Source organism: Mustela putorius, unplaced genomic scaffold (assembly GCF_011764305.1).
Source record: "Mustela putorius furo isolate JIRA1106 unplaced genomic scaffold, ASM1176430v1.1 tig00000196_pilon_pilon_pilon, whole genome shotgun sequence".
In the NCBI taxonomy this organism is placed as follows: domain Eukaryota; kingdom Metazoa; phylum Chordata; class Mammalia; order Carnivora; family Mustelidae; genus Mustela; species Mustela putorius.
In genome coordinates this window covers 457,403-469,633 of record NW_025421310.1, presented here as the reverse complement: position 1 = coordinate 469,633, position 12,231 = coordinate 457,403, and the positions used below count along the sequence as shown (strand labels likewise).

At 51.9% G+C, this 12,231-nt stretch overlaps 1 protein-coding gene across 1 annotated transcript; it reads left to right on the top strand.

Moving 5' to 3' along the window:
• The first annotated feature begins 47 nt into the window (after positions 1 to 47).
• On the top strand, positions 48 to 9,757 carry LGALS4 (galectin 4). The gene is made up of 9 exons (XM_004776221.3): positions 48 to 1,320; positions 1,624 to 1,712; positions 3,721 to 3,925; positions 6,548 to 6,682; positions 8,331 to 8,357; positions 8,690 to 8,719; positions 9,006 to 9,094; positions 9,237 to 9,402; positions 9,490 to 9,757. The coding sequence occupies exons 1-9, from the start codon at positions 1,132 to 1,134 to the stop codon at positions 9,634 to 9,636; spliced, it is 1,077 nt and encodes a 358-aa protein (XP_004776278.1). The 5' UTR covers positions 48 to 1,131; the 3' UTR covers positions 9,637 to 9,757.
• The last annotated feature ends 2,474 nt before the right edge of the window (positions 9,758 to 12,231 follow it).

The window sequence follows — 12,231 nt, the reverse complement described above, 5'->3', positions numbered from 1 at the left end:
TCCCAGGACCGCAGCTGCGCAGAAGGTTGGGGATGGAGATTTGACCAATGAGCACGGGAGCCGTGCAGGTGATGCCCATTCAGCACTGGCGGTGGACGGGCCAGGGCCTATAAAAAGTCTGGCAGCTGCCTCCCGGCCAGAAGGCTCCAGATGGTCTCCCTGCCTGCTCCAGGCGTGAGGGCGGTGTTCACCCTGCCTGGCACCCACTCATTGCACAGCCTGGTGGGAGCTGACGCCCGAGTCTGGCTGGAGTTCCGCTGCTACCCAGTCTTGGGCCAACTGCCTCATTTCTTTTTCTTTTCTTTTTTAAGTAGGCTCCAGGCTCAAGGTGGGGCTTGAACTCACCACCCTGAGATTAAGGGCTTACGTGCTCTACCAGCTGAGCCAGCCAGTCACCCCTGCCTCATGTCTTTAGACTTCAGGTTTTCATGTCCATATATAATCGGAACCTCCTGGGTTTATGTTTGGAATGCGTGCAAGAGGCCAAGGATTAATTTAGTGCCTTCTGTATGCCAAGTCCTGTTCTGCGCATTTATTATCTTAGTGATTCCTTTCCAGGCTTCTATGACGTTGATACTACTAGAATCCCCATTTTTCAGAAGGGCAAATGGGGAAATTGAGGCTAAGGTACTGAGCCAAGACGGAACAGTCAGGAGGCGGTCAAGGCAAGATTTGAACCCAGAACCTCTGGCTCTAGAAATTATGACCTAAACCACGATACTTACAATCTAATGTACATGGATTGGGCATGTAGTGGGCATGCAATAAGTGTAGTCCCTTTCCCAGTTCCTAGGGCTGTCCAGAGCACCCGTCCCTCCCCGCTTTCACTTCCTTCCTTTGCCCATCTGTCATGGGCCACTCCTGCAGCCTTGCCCTGCCCAGCCCTCCTGGTCGTACCCTCCCTCTGTTAACAAAGGCCTGGGCAGGATTTTATGGGCTCTGATAAGGCCCCGGCAGGGCCAAAGTTCACTAGCACTTTCCTTTGCAGAAAGACCTAAAGTGTAGCCCCCTCCCCCCAGCCGCCCCCACCTCCCAGCCTAGCTGAGAGGATCTGGGTTCTAGCTGGTGGCCAGGGAGGCTAACAACAGAAAGGACACAAGCGGCTGCCCTAGAAAAAGATGTGAGCCTCGGATGCCCAGAAGAGGAACCCATGGACCCTGCCCTGCCAGCCACTCCCTTTCCCTCAGGTATAAGAGCCACCCACCACCTGCTATCTGCCGACATTGCCCACTGCTGCATCTCTTCCGGGACGAGCCACCAGCCCAGCCTCTCAAGATGGCCTATGTCCCTGCACCTGGCTACCAGCCCACTTACAATCCGGTAAGATGGTGACCCAGGACCCAACCATGGGTCCCAGCATAGCTCCACCCTGAACCTCACACACCAATTTACTCTCACCCTGATCCTGAGAAGCCCCACCCCCACCCTGGGGTCTGACTTAGCCAATACTCACCCTGAAGCCTGATTGGCAGCCAACCTGACCCTCGGGCTATTTATGCGCATCCCTGACTCTTGGCTGTCTTCGTCTTCAAGCTGACCCTTCACCCCGGAGTCTTCTCCCTTGATAATAAGAGTTGGGGGCTTCTCAATGAGGGGGAAAGGCTCACCAGTCCCTTTTCACAGACTCTGCCCTACAACAAGCCCATCCCAGGCGGTCTCAGTGTGGGAATGTCTGTGTACATCCAAGGAGTGGCCGGCGAGCACATGAAGAGGTAAGGCGTTCCCCCACTCCAGATAAGGCAGGGGGCAGTGGGCCACAAAGAGGGGCTCCCATCCCTAATGCAAGAGGCCTTCTTCCCTTCCTCCACCCTACTGGGGACGGCAGCTCTGGGCCACTGTATCTAGTGGCCAAAGACCAGCCTGAGCCTGGGACATCCAGGGCTTGGTGACCAGGAGCAGGGGAGCCTGGGGAGTGGGGGTGTGGGGGGAAGGGCGGTCAGGGAGAGCACCACCAGAAGCAGCCCAAGAGTTGGAACGTCAGATTGGAAATGATGGGTGTGATAGCACGAATTCAGATCAGAGCTCAGAGACGGCCAGTTGTGTGACTGCAATTGCGTGAGTGGGAAAACCTCTCTGTGCTTTCTTTTCCCGTATGTAAGATGGCACTATTTCAGGGATTCAATGTGTAAAACATGTAGAACTGGAAAGTAAGCATTAAAATGAAGTCTTAGCAATTTTTTTTTATGGCCTTAAGGTGGTGATGACAATTGAACTGACCTCAAGGCACTGTTGGGGTTTTTGTTTTGTTTTCTTTTTTCTTGCTTTTTTTTTTTTTTTTTTTAAGATTTTATTTATTTATTTGAGAGAGAAAGATAGTGAGAGAGAGCACAAGCAGCGGGGTGGGGCAGTGGGAGAGGGAGAAGCAGACTCCCTGTGGAACAGGGAGCCTAATGCAGGGCCCAATCCCAGAACCCCAGAATCACGATCTGAGCCACAGGCTTACACTTAACAGACTGAGCCACCCAGGCTTCCTCTGGCACTGCCACTTCTTTATTCATTGTTTTTTTGCTTACTTAGGGCCCACTTTGTGCCCAGCCCCTGGGGACAGAGCAGTCACCAGGGCAAAGCTCTCTGCCCACATGGAGTTGACAACCTAGTAGAGAGGAGAGATGAAAGATAAAAATCAAATAGACAGGGTCCGGTGGTGCTAAGTGCTATGGAGACAAATAAATAGGGCAAGGAGATGGGGAATGGATGCAGGGGAGATAGGGGTATAGCACTGTCCCTTTAAATAGGGTAGACCGGGGGCGCCTGGGTGGCTCAGTTGGTTGGACGACTGCCTTCGGCTCAGGTCATGATCCCGACCCGGGATCGAGTGGGCTCCCAGGCTCCCTCTCTGGGTTCTCTCTCACTGTCTCTCTCTCAAGTAAATAAATAAAATCTTTAAAAAAAAAAAAAAAAAAATAAATAAATAGGGTAGACCGGAGGTGACTGGGTGGCTCAGTGGGTTGAGCCTCTGCCTTTGGCTCTGGTCAGGGTCCTGGGATGGAGCCCCGCATCTGGCTTTCTGCTCAGCAGGGAGCCTGCATCCCCACCCCCCCTGCCTACTCGTGATCTCTGTCAAATAAATAACAAATAAAATCTTTTTTAAATAAATAAGTAAGGTAGACGGGGGAAAGCCTCTCTGGGAAGCAAACACTTCAGCAAAGACCCAGAGGAGGGAGGGGAAGGAGTCTGGGAGTAGAGGCTGGTAGCAAGAACAGCCAGTGCAAAGGCCCTGAGGCAGGTATATATTTGCCTAGTTAGAATAACTTCAGGGTTGCTGGCCTGAGGGGAGGCATGGGTGGTGCTCAGATTTGGCTGTTCCTTAGGTCCCTCTAGCTACAAGTGGGGAGTGGCCTGTGGGGCAGGGTGGCAGCAGAGTGACCTGACCAGATACCTGTAGGGTTCCTAGGACCCCGTCTGGCTCATGGTGAATAGGGAAATGCAGGAGTCCCAGTTGTCAAGTTGGGAGAGGCTGAGGGGCAGTGGCCTGATAAGGAAAGGGAGAGAAGAAATATGCCTCCCAGACTTCAGGAGCACAGCCCACCCCCTCCTCTCTAGCATCAACAGGGCCTACCTGTGTTGCCTCTATTTTCCTGGTCCTCCCACCCCCGCTCCTCCCCAGTTCAGAGACCTGTTCAGGGACCTTGGAACACCACAGAGCAGAGAGGGCTTCCGGAGGAGGGCCCCATGGGCAGGCAGATGGGGCCAGGGGCATAGCCCTTCCTGTCCCGCCAGGTTCTCCGTGAACTTCGTGGCAGGACCGCACGCGGGAGCAGACATTGCCTTGCACTTCAATCCCCGCTTTGATGGCTGGGACAAGGTGGTCTTCAACTCGCAGCAGGGCGGCAAGTGGGGCAGCGAGGAGAAGAAAAGGAGCATGCCCTTCCGCAAGGGCGCCGCCTTCGAGCTGGTGTTCATGGTCCTGGCGGAGCACTACAAGGTCCGAGCTTGGGATCGGGGGGCTCCCCTCCTCCCTCCTCCCCCCTCTTCTTCCACCTGCCCCTCCTCCTGCCACCCCTCCCTGCCTCTCTCAGGCTCCCTTCTTCCCAGCCCCTCTCCCCTCCCTTCTTCCCTTTCCTAACTCACTTTTTTCTTTTTCTTCTTTCCTGCCTATTAAAACATTTTTCTCCTTAAAAAAAATTATTTTTCCTCTTGTTTCTCATTCCTTTTCGTCCACGGCAGACCGCCTTCTAACGTTTCATGGGTCTCACCTTGTTCCTCCGTGTTTTTGCAAAATGCGTATTTTTGCTGTTTTTTAAAAAGAGTTTATTTATTTGAGAGAGAGAGCGAGCCGTGTGAGCTGCAGGGAGGGGCAGAGGGAGAAGCAGGATCCCCGCTGAGCAAGGAGCCAGATGCCGGACTGAAACCCATGACCCTGGGATCCTGACCTTAGTCAGTCATCCAGGTGCCCCTGTTTTTGCTACTTTTAATTTTATTTTATTTATTTGACAGAGAGAGAGAATGGGAGGAGGAACAGAGGGAGAAGCAGACGCCCTGCCGAGCAAGGAGCCCCATGAGGGACTCCATCCTACCACCCCTGGGTTCATGATCTGAGCCCAAGGCTGATGCTTAATGAACTGAGCCACCCAGGCGTCCCCATTTTTGCTATTTCTTCTGGCAAACTCTGAACGCAAACAGAAGGAAGCGAGGGGACAGCAACTCCCTGATCTCGTTGGCCAGCTCCGGTGGTCATGAACTCCCTGTCCTTCTACTGTCATCCTGCCTCACATTTCCCCTCTCAGAGGATTTAAGAGCAAATCCCAAGATACCATATCAGGTTATTGATAAATCTCTCGCTTTTCAGGAGCACCGTCATGATGTCATTACCACACGGAAAACACTGAGCATTCTTGGGGCGCCTGGCTCAGTGGGATACATCTCTGCCTTTGGCTCAGGTCATGATCTGAGGGTCCTGGGATCAAGCCTGGCATTGGGCTCTCTGCTCAGCGGGGAGCCTGCTTCCCCCTCTGCCTCTCTGCCTACTTCTGATCTCTCTCTCTCTGTCAAATAAGTAAATAAATAAAAATCTTTAAACCACTGAGCGTTCTTCCTCAGCGTCCCCATATCCAGTCAGCAGTCCGGTCATCTCATAAATACTTTAATATTTGTTGCTTTCTACACTGGGAATCCGGCTGCAGATAAGGCTCAATGTTGTGATCAATTACTGTTCTGCAAGCACTTTTTTAAAAAAAGATTTTATTTATTTGACAGAGAGATCACAAGTGGGCAGAGAGGCAGACAGAGAGAGAGGGGGAAGCAGGCTTCCCGCTGAGCAGATAGCCGGATGCAGGGCTCGATCCCAGGACCCTGAGACCACGACCTGAGCTGAAGCCAGAGGCTTAACCCACTGAACCACCCAGGCACCCCTGCAAGCATTTTTTTAATGTGTGATTGAAGTGTGACCAGGGTACAGAAGAGTGTAGGCCATGTGTACCCAGCTTGCTGGTTCTTTGCACAGAGAACACACCCCTGGAACCAGCATCTAAGTCTAGAAACAAGAGCCTTCCAGCCCCAGAAGCCCTTTCCTGTCCCTTCCAGTCCCCTTGTCCCCAGGGTTGGCCTTTATCCTGACTTCTCCCTGCTTGAATCTGTTTCTGTGTCTTTATTATTATTATTATTATTAATTTTATTTTACTTTCTGAAGTAGGCTCCACACCCACCGTGGAGTCCAGATGGGGCTTGAACAACTCTGAGATTGAGACGTGAGCTGAGAGGTGTCTGGGTGGCTCAGTTAGTTAAGCGTCAGCCTTTAGCTCAGATTGTAATCCCAGCGTCTTGGGATCAAGCCCCACATGCACTCCCTGCTTCTGCTTCTCCCTCTCCTCTGCCCCGCCCATGCGTTCTCTCACTCCCTCCTTCTCTCTCTCTTTTGCCCACATAAATAAATAAAATCTTTAAAAAAAAAAAAAAAGATATGATTAGGCAAGGCTCTAAAGAGGATTTCCAGGGGCGCCTGGGTGGCTCAGTGGGTTGAATCTCTGCCTTCGGCTCAGGTCATGGTCTCAGGGTCCTGGGATTGAGCCCTGCGTCGGAAGCCTGCTTCCCCCTCTCTCTCTCTCTGCCTGCCTCTCTGCCTACTTGAGAGCTCTCTCTGTCGAATAAATAAATCTTTAAAAAAATAAAATAAAGAGGATTTCCAGAACACCTTCGACATGCCTACCTGGGTTTTAATGTTCCCAGCAGTCCCAGAGCTGGCCTCCATGTTACAGGTGGGGAAACAGAGGCCCAGGGAGGTGAAGTGACTTCCCTGAGGTCACACAGCCCACATGTCAGAGCTGGACTCAGCTCAAACTCATTTGATGCCAAAACCAGGACTCCGACTTGATCCTCTCCCAACTGCTACCCTGACTAAATTTTCTGTTCCTTCCGTCCGCCCATCTGTGAGCTGACTTTTGACCCTGGCTTGGCCTCTCACCTGTGGACTCCAGGATTCCCGACTCTGTGTCTCCCCAGGTCCCCTCCAAGACCAAAGTGCAAGTGAAAATGATCGCTGTTCCCTGCCTCCTGTGTCTGCCTTGCCAAAGTCATGGCTGCTGACTCTGACCTTACCCCTGTCCTCCAGGTGGTGGTAAATGGAAATCCCTTCTACCAGTTTGGGCACCGGCTCCCTCTACAGATGGTCACGCACCTGCAGGTGGATGGGGACCTGGAGCTTCAATCCATCAACTTCATTGGCGGCAACCCGCCCCCAGGCCAGGTGCGTGATGGCTCCCTCTCTTACGCACAGGCTTCATTCCTTAATCCAGTCCCACGTTCCTCTGTGTCCAGAACTCCTGCTCTGTGCTGGCCCCTTTGCTGGCTGGGCCACAGACCGCGCAGGCGCCCTACTCCATCCACTGGAAAGACTATTCACCAGATGGCCTCGGCTGCATGTGGTTAGGGCTGGGGCGGTGGGCGGATGGAGGCGGGGGATCGGTCTGGGGACAGACTGGAGGTTTGAAAGAGTGCAAGGGAAGGGCTTCCTGGAGGAGGAGGAAGCACGGAAGCTGAGTCACAAAGCCAAGATAAGGGACAAAAGCCACAGGAACTGCCTGCCGTTAAGTTCACAAGCAGCTAGCTGCCTAACAGGGCTAGTCACGGAGAATCTCACTTCCAGTGGCAGTGAGCTGCTGGTCCACACCCGCGGGAAGAGCCTTCCAGAGAAAGGCACACAACAGCAACTGCTGTCGAGGCTTGGGACCGACCCACACTCCCCTGGAAATGACCAAGAGCAGAAACACATTCGGCCACCTAGAAACCCCACTCCCAGGGCCACTGTGAACAAAAGGCCACCAAAACAGCCACAGAGCCCTCAGAGAAGCCCAAACTCCAGACTCCCACCATGGCCTTCAGAGTGGGGGTGCTGCACTCCCTGACCTGTAAGGCTCCCCAACCTCCAGGCTCCGATGATCCTCAGGCCCACTGGACAGATGTGGGAACTGAGGCACAGACAACTTCAATAACTGGCTACAGTCACGGAGCTGGGAAGTGACAGAGCCACGGATGAAATGCAGGCGGGGGAGGGGGGGAGGTTCTGTGCCAGGGGGGTTGGGGGGATCCTTCTGCCCCCTGATGAGGGTACGACGAAAATGTCTTCACCTGTGAGGTGGCCATGGGCCTCCGGGTGTTCATTTTACTGTCATCCCTCATCCACACATTTGAACAAGAAAAACGACAATAAGGCTATTTGGGAAGTCCCTTTGGAATCGCTGACTTAAAATGGAAGCCAAGGCAAAAAGGAGTTCATTGAAAAGAGGAGGGAACAGAGAGAACAAGTGGATATATGTTATGGGGGGGGTGGTTTCCGGCCCACACCTGTCATGATGGTCTCACCATCTTGAGACCGAGAGAGAGACAGAGACAGGGAGAGGCAGAGAAACAGAAACAGAGACACATGCACACTGAGAGAGCCTGAGGCGGACCTGGGAGAAGCAGGACTCCTCACCGCCCCATCGCTGGGCACTGAGAGTGAAGGGCAAATCCTGCCCAGGGGTGAGGTGAACGGGGGGGGGGGGTATCAGTGGTGTGGGCTGGGAAGACGTTCTGAGGAGCCTACACTTAGTGGAAGCTTCCAGGCTGAGGCGGATGAGGGCTCCTGGGCAGGACAAAGCGGGATAAGGGAGGCAAATAGAATTTACCAGGTCTGCCCTAAAGGGCCAAAGTGAGTGTTCCTGCTCACTGGAGTTCCCTAAGCACAGCACGTTCCTCTCCATTCATAAGCCACCTGGTGCTCCTCTTTGACCCCAGAGTTCCCTCAGAGGGGGGTGGTGGGGCTGTCCTGGGCAGACATCCTTGACACCCTTCTGGCCCCAGTCTGGTCTCCCTCATAGCCAGCCTCCCTTCACACATTGCCTCTGTGTCCACAGAAACCCATGGGAACTCCAGCGTACCCAGTAAGTACCTACTGATGGGCAGTGGGTTTCTCCTCTTGGTGGGGGTTTGGTGATGTGAGGAGGTCTTGGGGCAGCTGAAGGACCCCCAGTCCCCTTCACCATTCTTGCCTTCCATCTGTCTGTGTAGGGTCCTGGATATACCCACCAACAGCCAAGTCAGCTGCCTTTAAGTGGGAAGGTTGTGGGGCCATTTGCAGGGGGGCGGGTGGAGAGAAGTAGAGGGGTGTCAGTCGTACCCATCCAGTACCCAGAGACATGCCTGCATGTACTCAGTGGGCCGTAAATATTTGTGGAACGCCATAGAATAATCTCTCCCCTTCCTCACTTCACAGACCATGGAAGGACCGCCAATCTTCAACCCGGTAAAGTGTCCTGTGGGAGTTTCGGCCTCTGTGGTGGGCAGTTTGTGGGCAAGCAGGTGGTGGGTAGGGGGCCCTGACCCCTGGTGGCCCCGAGAGCATGGGAAATCGAGTGGACAGAGGGTGTTGGATTGGGAGGTAGGGAGAGGCGTGGAGTTGGTGGCCAGAGTGGAGAGGGGATGGGGGCTGGGGACTCTTCCTGGGAGTGGACACCCCTCTCTGTTAATCTGTCCCTGACTGGCTTCTGGAGATCTGAGAGATGATAGGACCTCATGGTCTCCTCCCACAGCCTGTGCCATTTAGGAAGAACTTGCAAGGAGGGCTTACAGCCCGAAGAACCATCATAATCAAGGGTTCCATACCCCCCATGGGCAAGAGGTATACAATCTAGACTGTGGTGGGAATCCTCAGTCCCCTTCCTCCCTCAGACCCAGGAGTCGGGACCACGGTCCCCTTCTCTCTCAGAGAACCAGGCACTGGCCCCCATCTGACTCCTGTCTCCTTCCCTCTCTGCCTTCAGCTTTGTCATCAACTTCATGGTGGGATCCTCAGGGGATCTGGCTCTGCACATTAACCCTCGCCTGACTGAGGGTCTCGTGGTTCGGAACAGCTATCTGAATGGTTCCTGGGGTTCGGAGGACAAGAAGATCTCCTACAACCCCTTTGGTCCTGGGCAATTCTTTGATGTGAGTCTGGGGTCCCCTTCCTACCACCCCCCTTCCCTCCAAAGCTTCTGCCCTGGCCCCAGCCTCAAGCCTGCCTTCTCCCTGCAGCTGTCCATCCGCTGTGGCCTGGATCGTTTCAAGGTTTATGCCAATGGCCAGCACCTCTTTGACTTTTCCCATCGCCTTTTGGCCTTCCAGAATGTGGATGTGCTGGAGATCAAGGGTGACATCACCTTGTCCTATGTCCAAGTCTGATCTATTCCCTGGGGCCATAACCCCTGGGAACACAGAGGAAAAGATCCCACAGGACTCCCTTCTAAACCCCTAATAAAATGCCTGTGGGTGTCTCATGGAGTCCATGACTCCATTCACCTCCCTCACTGTTCCTTGCTTCCTTGATTCAATCATACACCGTCTGTTCATCCATCTCAACATCCATCAGTCTTTCCAAACATCCATCCGTCTAAACATCCAACCAGGGGCACCTGGCCAGCTCGGTTGGTGGAGCATGCAACCCTTGATGTCATGGTTGTGAATTTGAGCCCCACATCGGGTGTAGAGATTACTTAAAAATTTTTTTTTAATCTACAATATAAAAAATTGTTAAAAAATGAACATCCGTGGGCGCCTGGGTGGCTCAGTGGGTTAAAGCCTCTGCCTTCAGCTCAAAACATGATCCCAGGGTCCTGGGATGAAGTCCCGCATCGGGCTCTTTGCTTGGCAGGGAGCCTGCTTCCCCTCCTCTCTCTCTGCCTGCCTCTCTGCCTACTTGTGTTATCTGTCTGTCAAATAAATAAATAAATATCTTAAAAATAAATAAATAAATAAATAAAATCTTAAAAATAAATAAAGTTGACTTGATAAGATGTATATTGTAATTCCTAGAATGACTACTTAAAAAACAGCTTTCAGGGGCACCTGGGTGGCTCAGTGGGTTGGGGCCTCTGCCTTCAGCTCGGGTCATGATCCCAGGATCCTGGGATCAAGCCCCACATCGGGCTCTCTGCTCGGCAGGGAGCCTGCTTCCTCCTCTCTCTCTGCCTGCCTCTCTGCCTGATTGTAATCGCTGTCTGTCAAATAAATAAATAAAATATTTTTTAAAAAACAGCTTTCAAAAAATGCTGCTAAAAAAAATTAGTAGAGGAATTTGAACAATTCGTTAAAATTATTTCGCACAAAAGGTGGTGGTGAAGTGTGCCTGGGTGGCTCAGTTGGTTAAGCAACTGCCTTTGGCTCAGGTCACAGTCCCAGAGTCCTGGAATCGAGTCCTGCATCGGGCTCCCAGCTCCCTGGGGAGTCTGCTTCTCCCTCTGACCTTCTTGCCTCTCATGCTCTCTCTCACTGTTTCTCTCTCAAATAAATAAATAACATCTTAAAAAAAAAAAAAAGGTAGTGAAGAATTAACAGAAAGTAAAAACAAATAGCAAACAAGGTAGCCAGAAAGGCAATTTTATCAATGATTACATCAAGTGTAAATGAAATAAGCCTTCCAATCAAAAGGCATAGACTGCTGTCATGGTCAGCCTGGAAGTGGCCTCTAATGGTGTTCACACCCTTCTGAACTCCCCTCCCAACCTGGGCTGGTGTGTGTGTGACTGAGAATATGGCAGAAAGCTAGGTTCTAAGAGACCCTTCCACTCCTCTCACTCCTGGATTGCTCCTCTAGGAGGAGTCAGGCACTCCTTGAACAGTCTGTTCCACATGCAATCGCCCATATGACCAGAAACTGGAAACTGTTGCCAGCAGCCCTGTGTGTGTGCGTGTGTGTGTGTGTGTGTGTGTGTGTGTGTGTGTGGCGTGCACCTCCCCAGAAGAGGCTGCTCTGTTCCAAGTCAAGCCTTCAGCCCAGAGGTTGCAAACCTTTTCTGTAGTGGTCCCCTGGTGAGTATGTTAGGCACTGGGGATTATCTGGTACCTGCCACAGCTGCTGAACTCCACTGACTAAGGACAAAACCAGCCCGTAGGCAGGACAGAAATGCAAGAGCCTGGCTGTGTTCCCATAAAACCTGAGTTATAGGGGCGCCTGGGTGGCTCACTGGGTTAAAGCCTCTGCCTTTGGCTCAGGTCATGATCCCAGGGTCCTGGGATCAAGCCCTGCATTAGGCTCTCTGCTCATCGGGGAGACTGCTTCCTCCTCTCTCTCTCTGCCTCTCTCTCTCCCTACTTGTGATCTCTGTCAAATAAATAAATAAAATCTTAAAAAAACACACACACAAAAACCCGCGTTATGGACATTGAGGTTTGAATTCCATAAAATTTTTAGTGTGAGGAAATATTCTCCTTTTTATTATTTTTAGCTATTTAAAAATGGACAACCTATTCTTAGCCTGGGAGCCCTACTCAGCTGGGCAATGGGTTTAGCCACAGCCAGAGTTTATGACATTTTCTTTCTTTCTTTCTTCCTTTCTCTTTCTCTCTCTCTCTCTCTTTCTTTCTTTCTTTCTTTTTTTCAGATTTTATTTATTTGACAGAGAAAGAGAGGGGGAGTGACAGGCAGAAAGGGAAGCAGACTCCTCACTGAGGAGAGAGCCCAACACAGGACTCAACTCCAGGACCTTAGGATGGTGACCTAAGCCAAAGGCAGATCCTTAAGCAGCTGAGCCACCCAGGCGTCCTCAAAAGCTTCCTTCTAATGACTGTAACTCCACAGACAGTTTGAACATAACTCTGTGGAAAAATCAGAGCCACAACCACCTGTGAAAGTCACTCCTGGATCCTAACTTCAGAAACTGTGTAAGATCATTAAAATGTTACAGTGCTAAGTTGTGGGGTAATTGATTATGAAGCAATCCATTAGTAACATACTGTCAGACTGAATTAGAGAGCAAGATCCAGTAAATGTTGTCTATA

Bases quoted from the DNA above. Each gene is read 5' to 3' on its own strand.
- LGALS4 (XM_004776221.3), top strand. From the start codon at position 1,132: ATGCCCAGAAGAGGAACCCATGGACCCTGCCCTGCCAGCCACTCCCTT. The intron at 1,321-1,623 runs GTAAGATGGTGA...CCCTTTTCACAG, and splicing joins ACCAGCCCACTTACAATCCG to ACTCTGCCCTACAACAAGCC. The intron at 8,720-9,005 runs GTAAAGTGTCCT...CTCCTCCCACAG, and splicing joins GACCGCCAATCTTCAACCCG to CCTGTGCCATTTAGGAAGAA.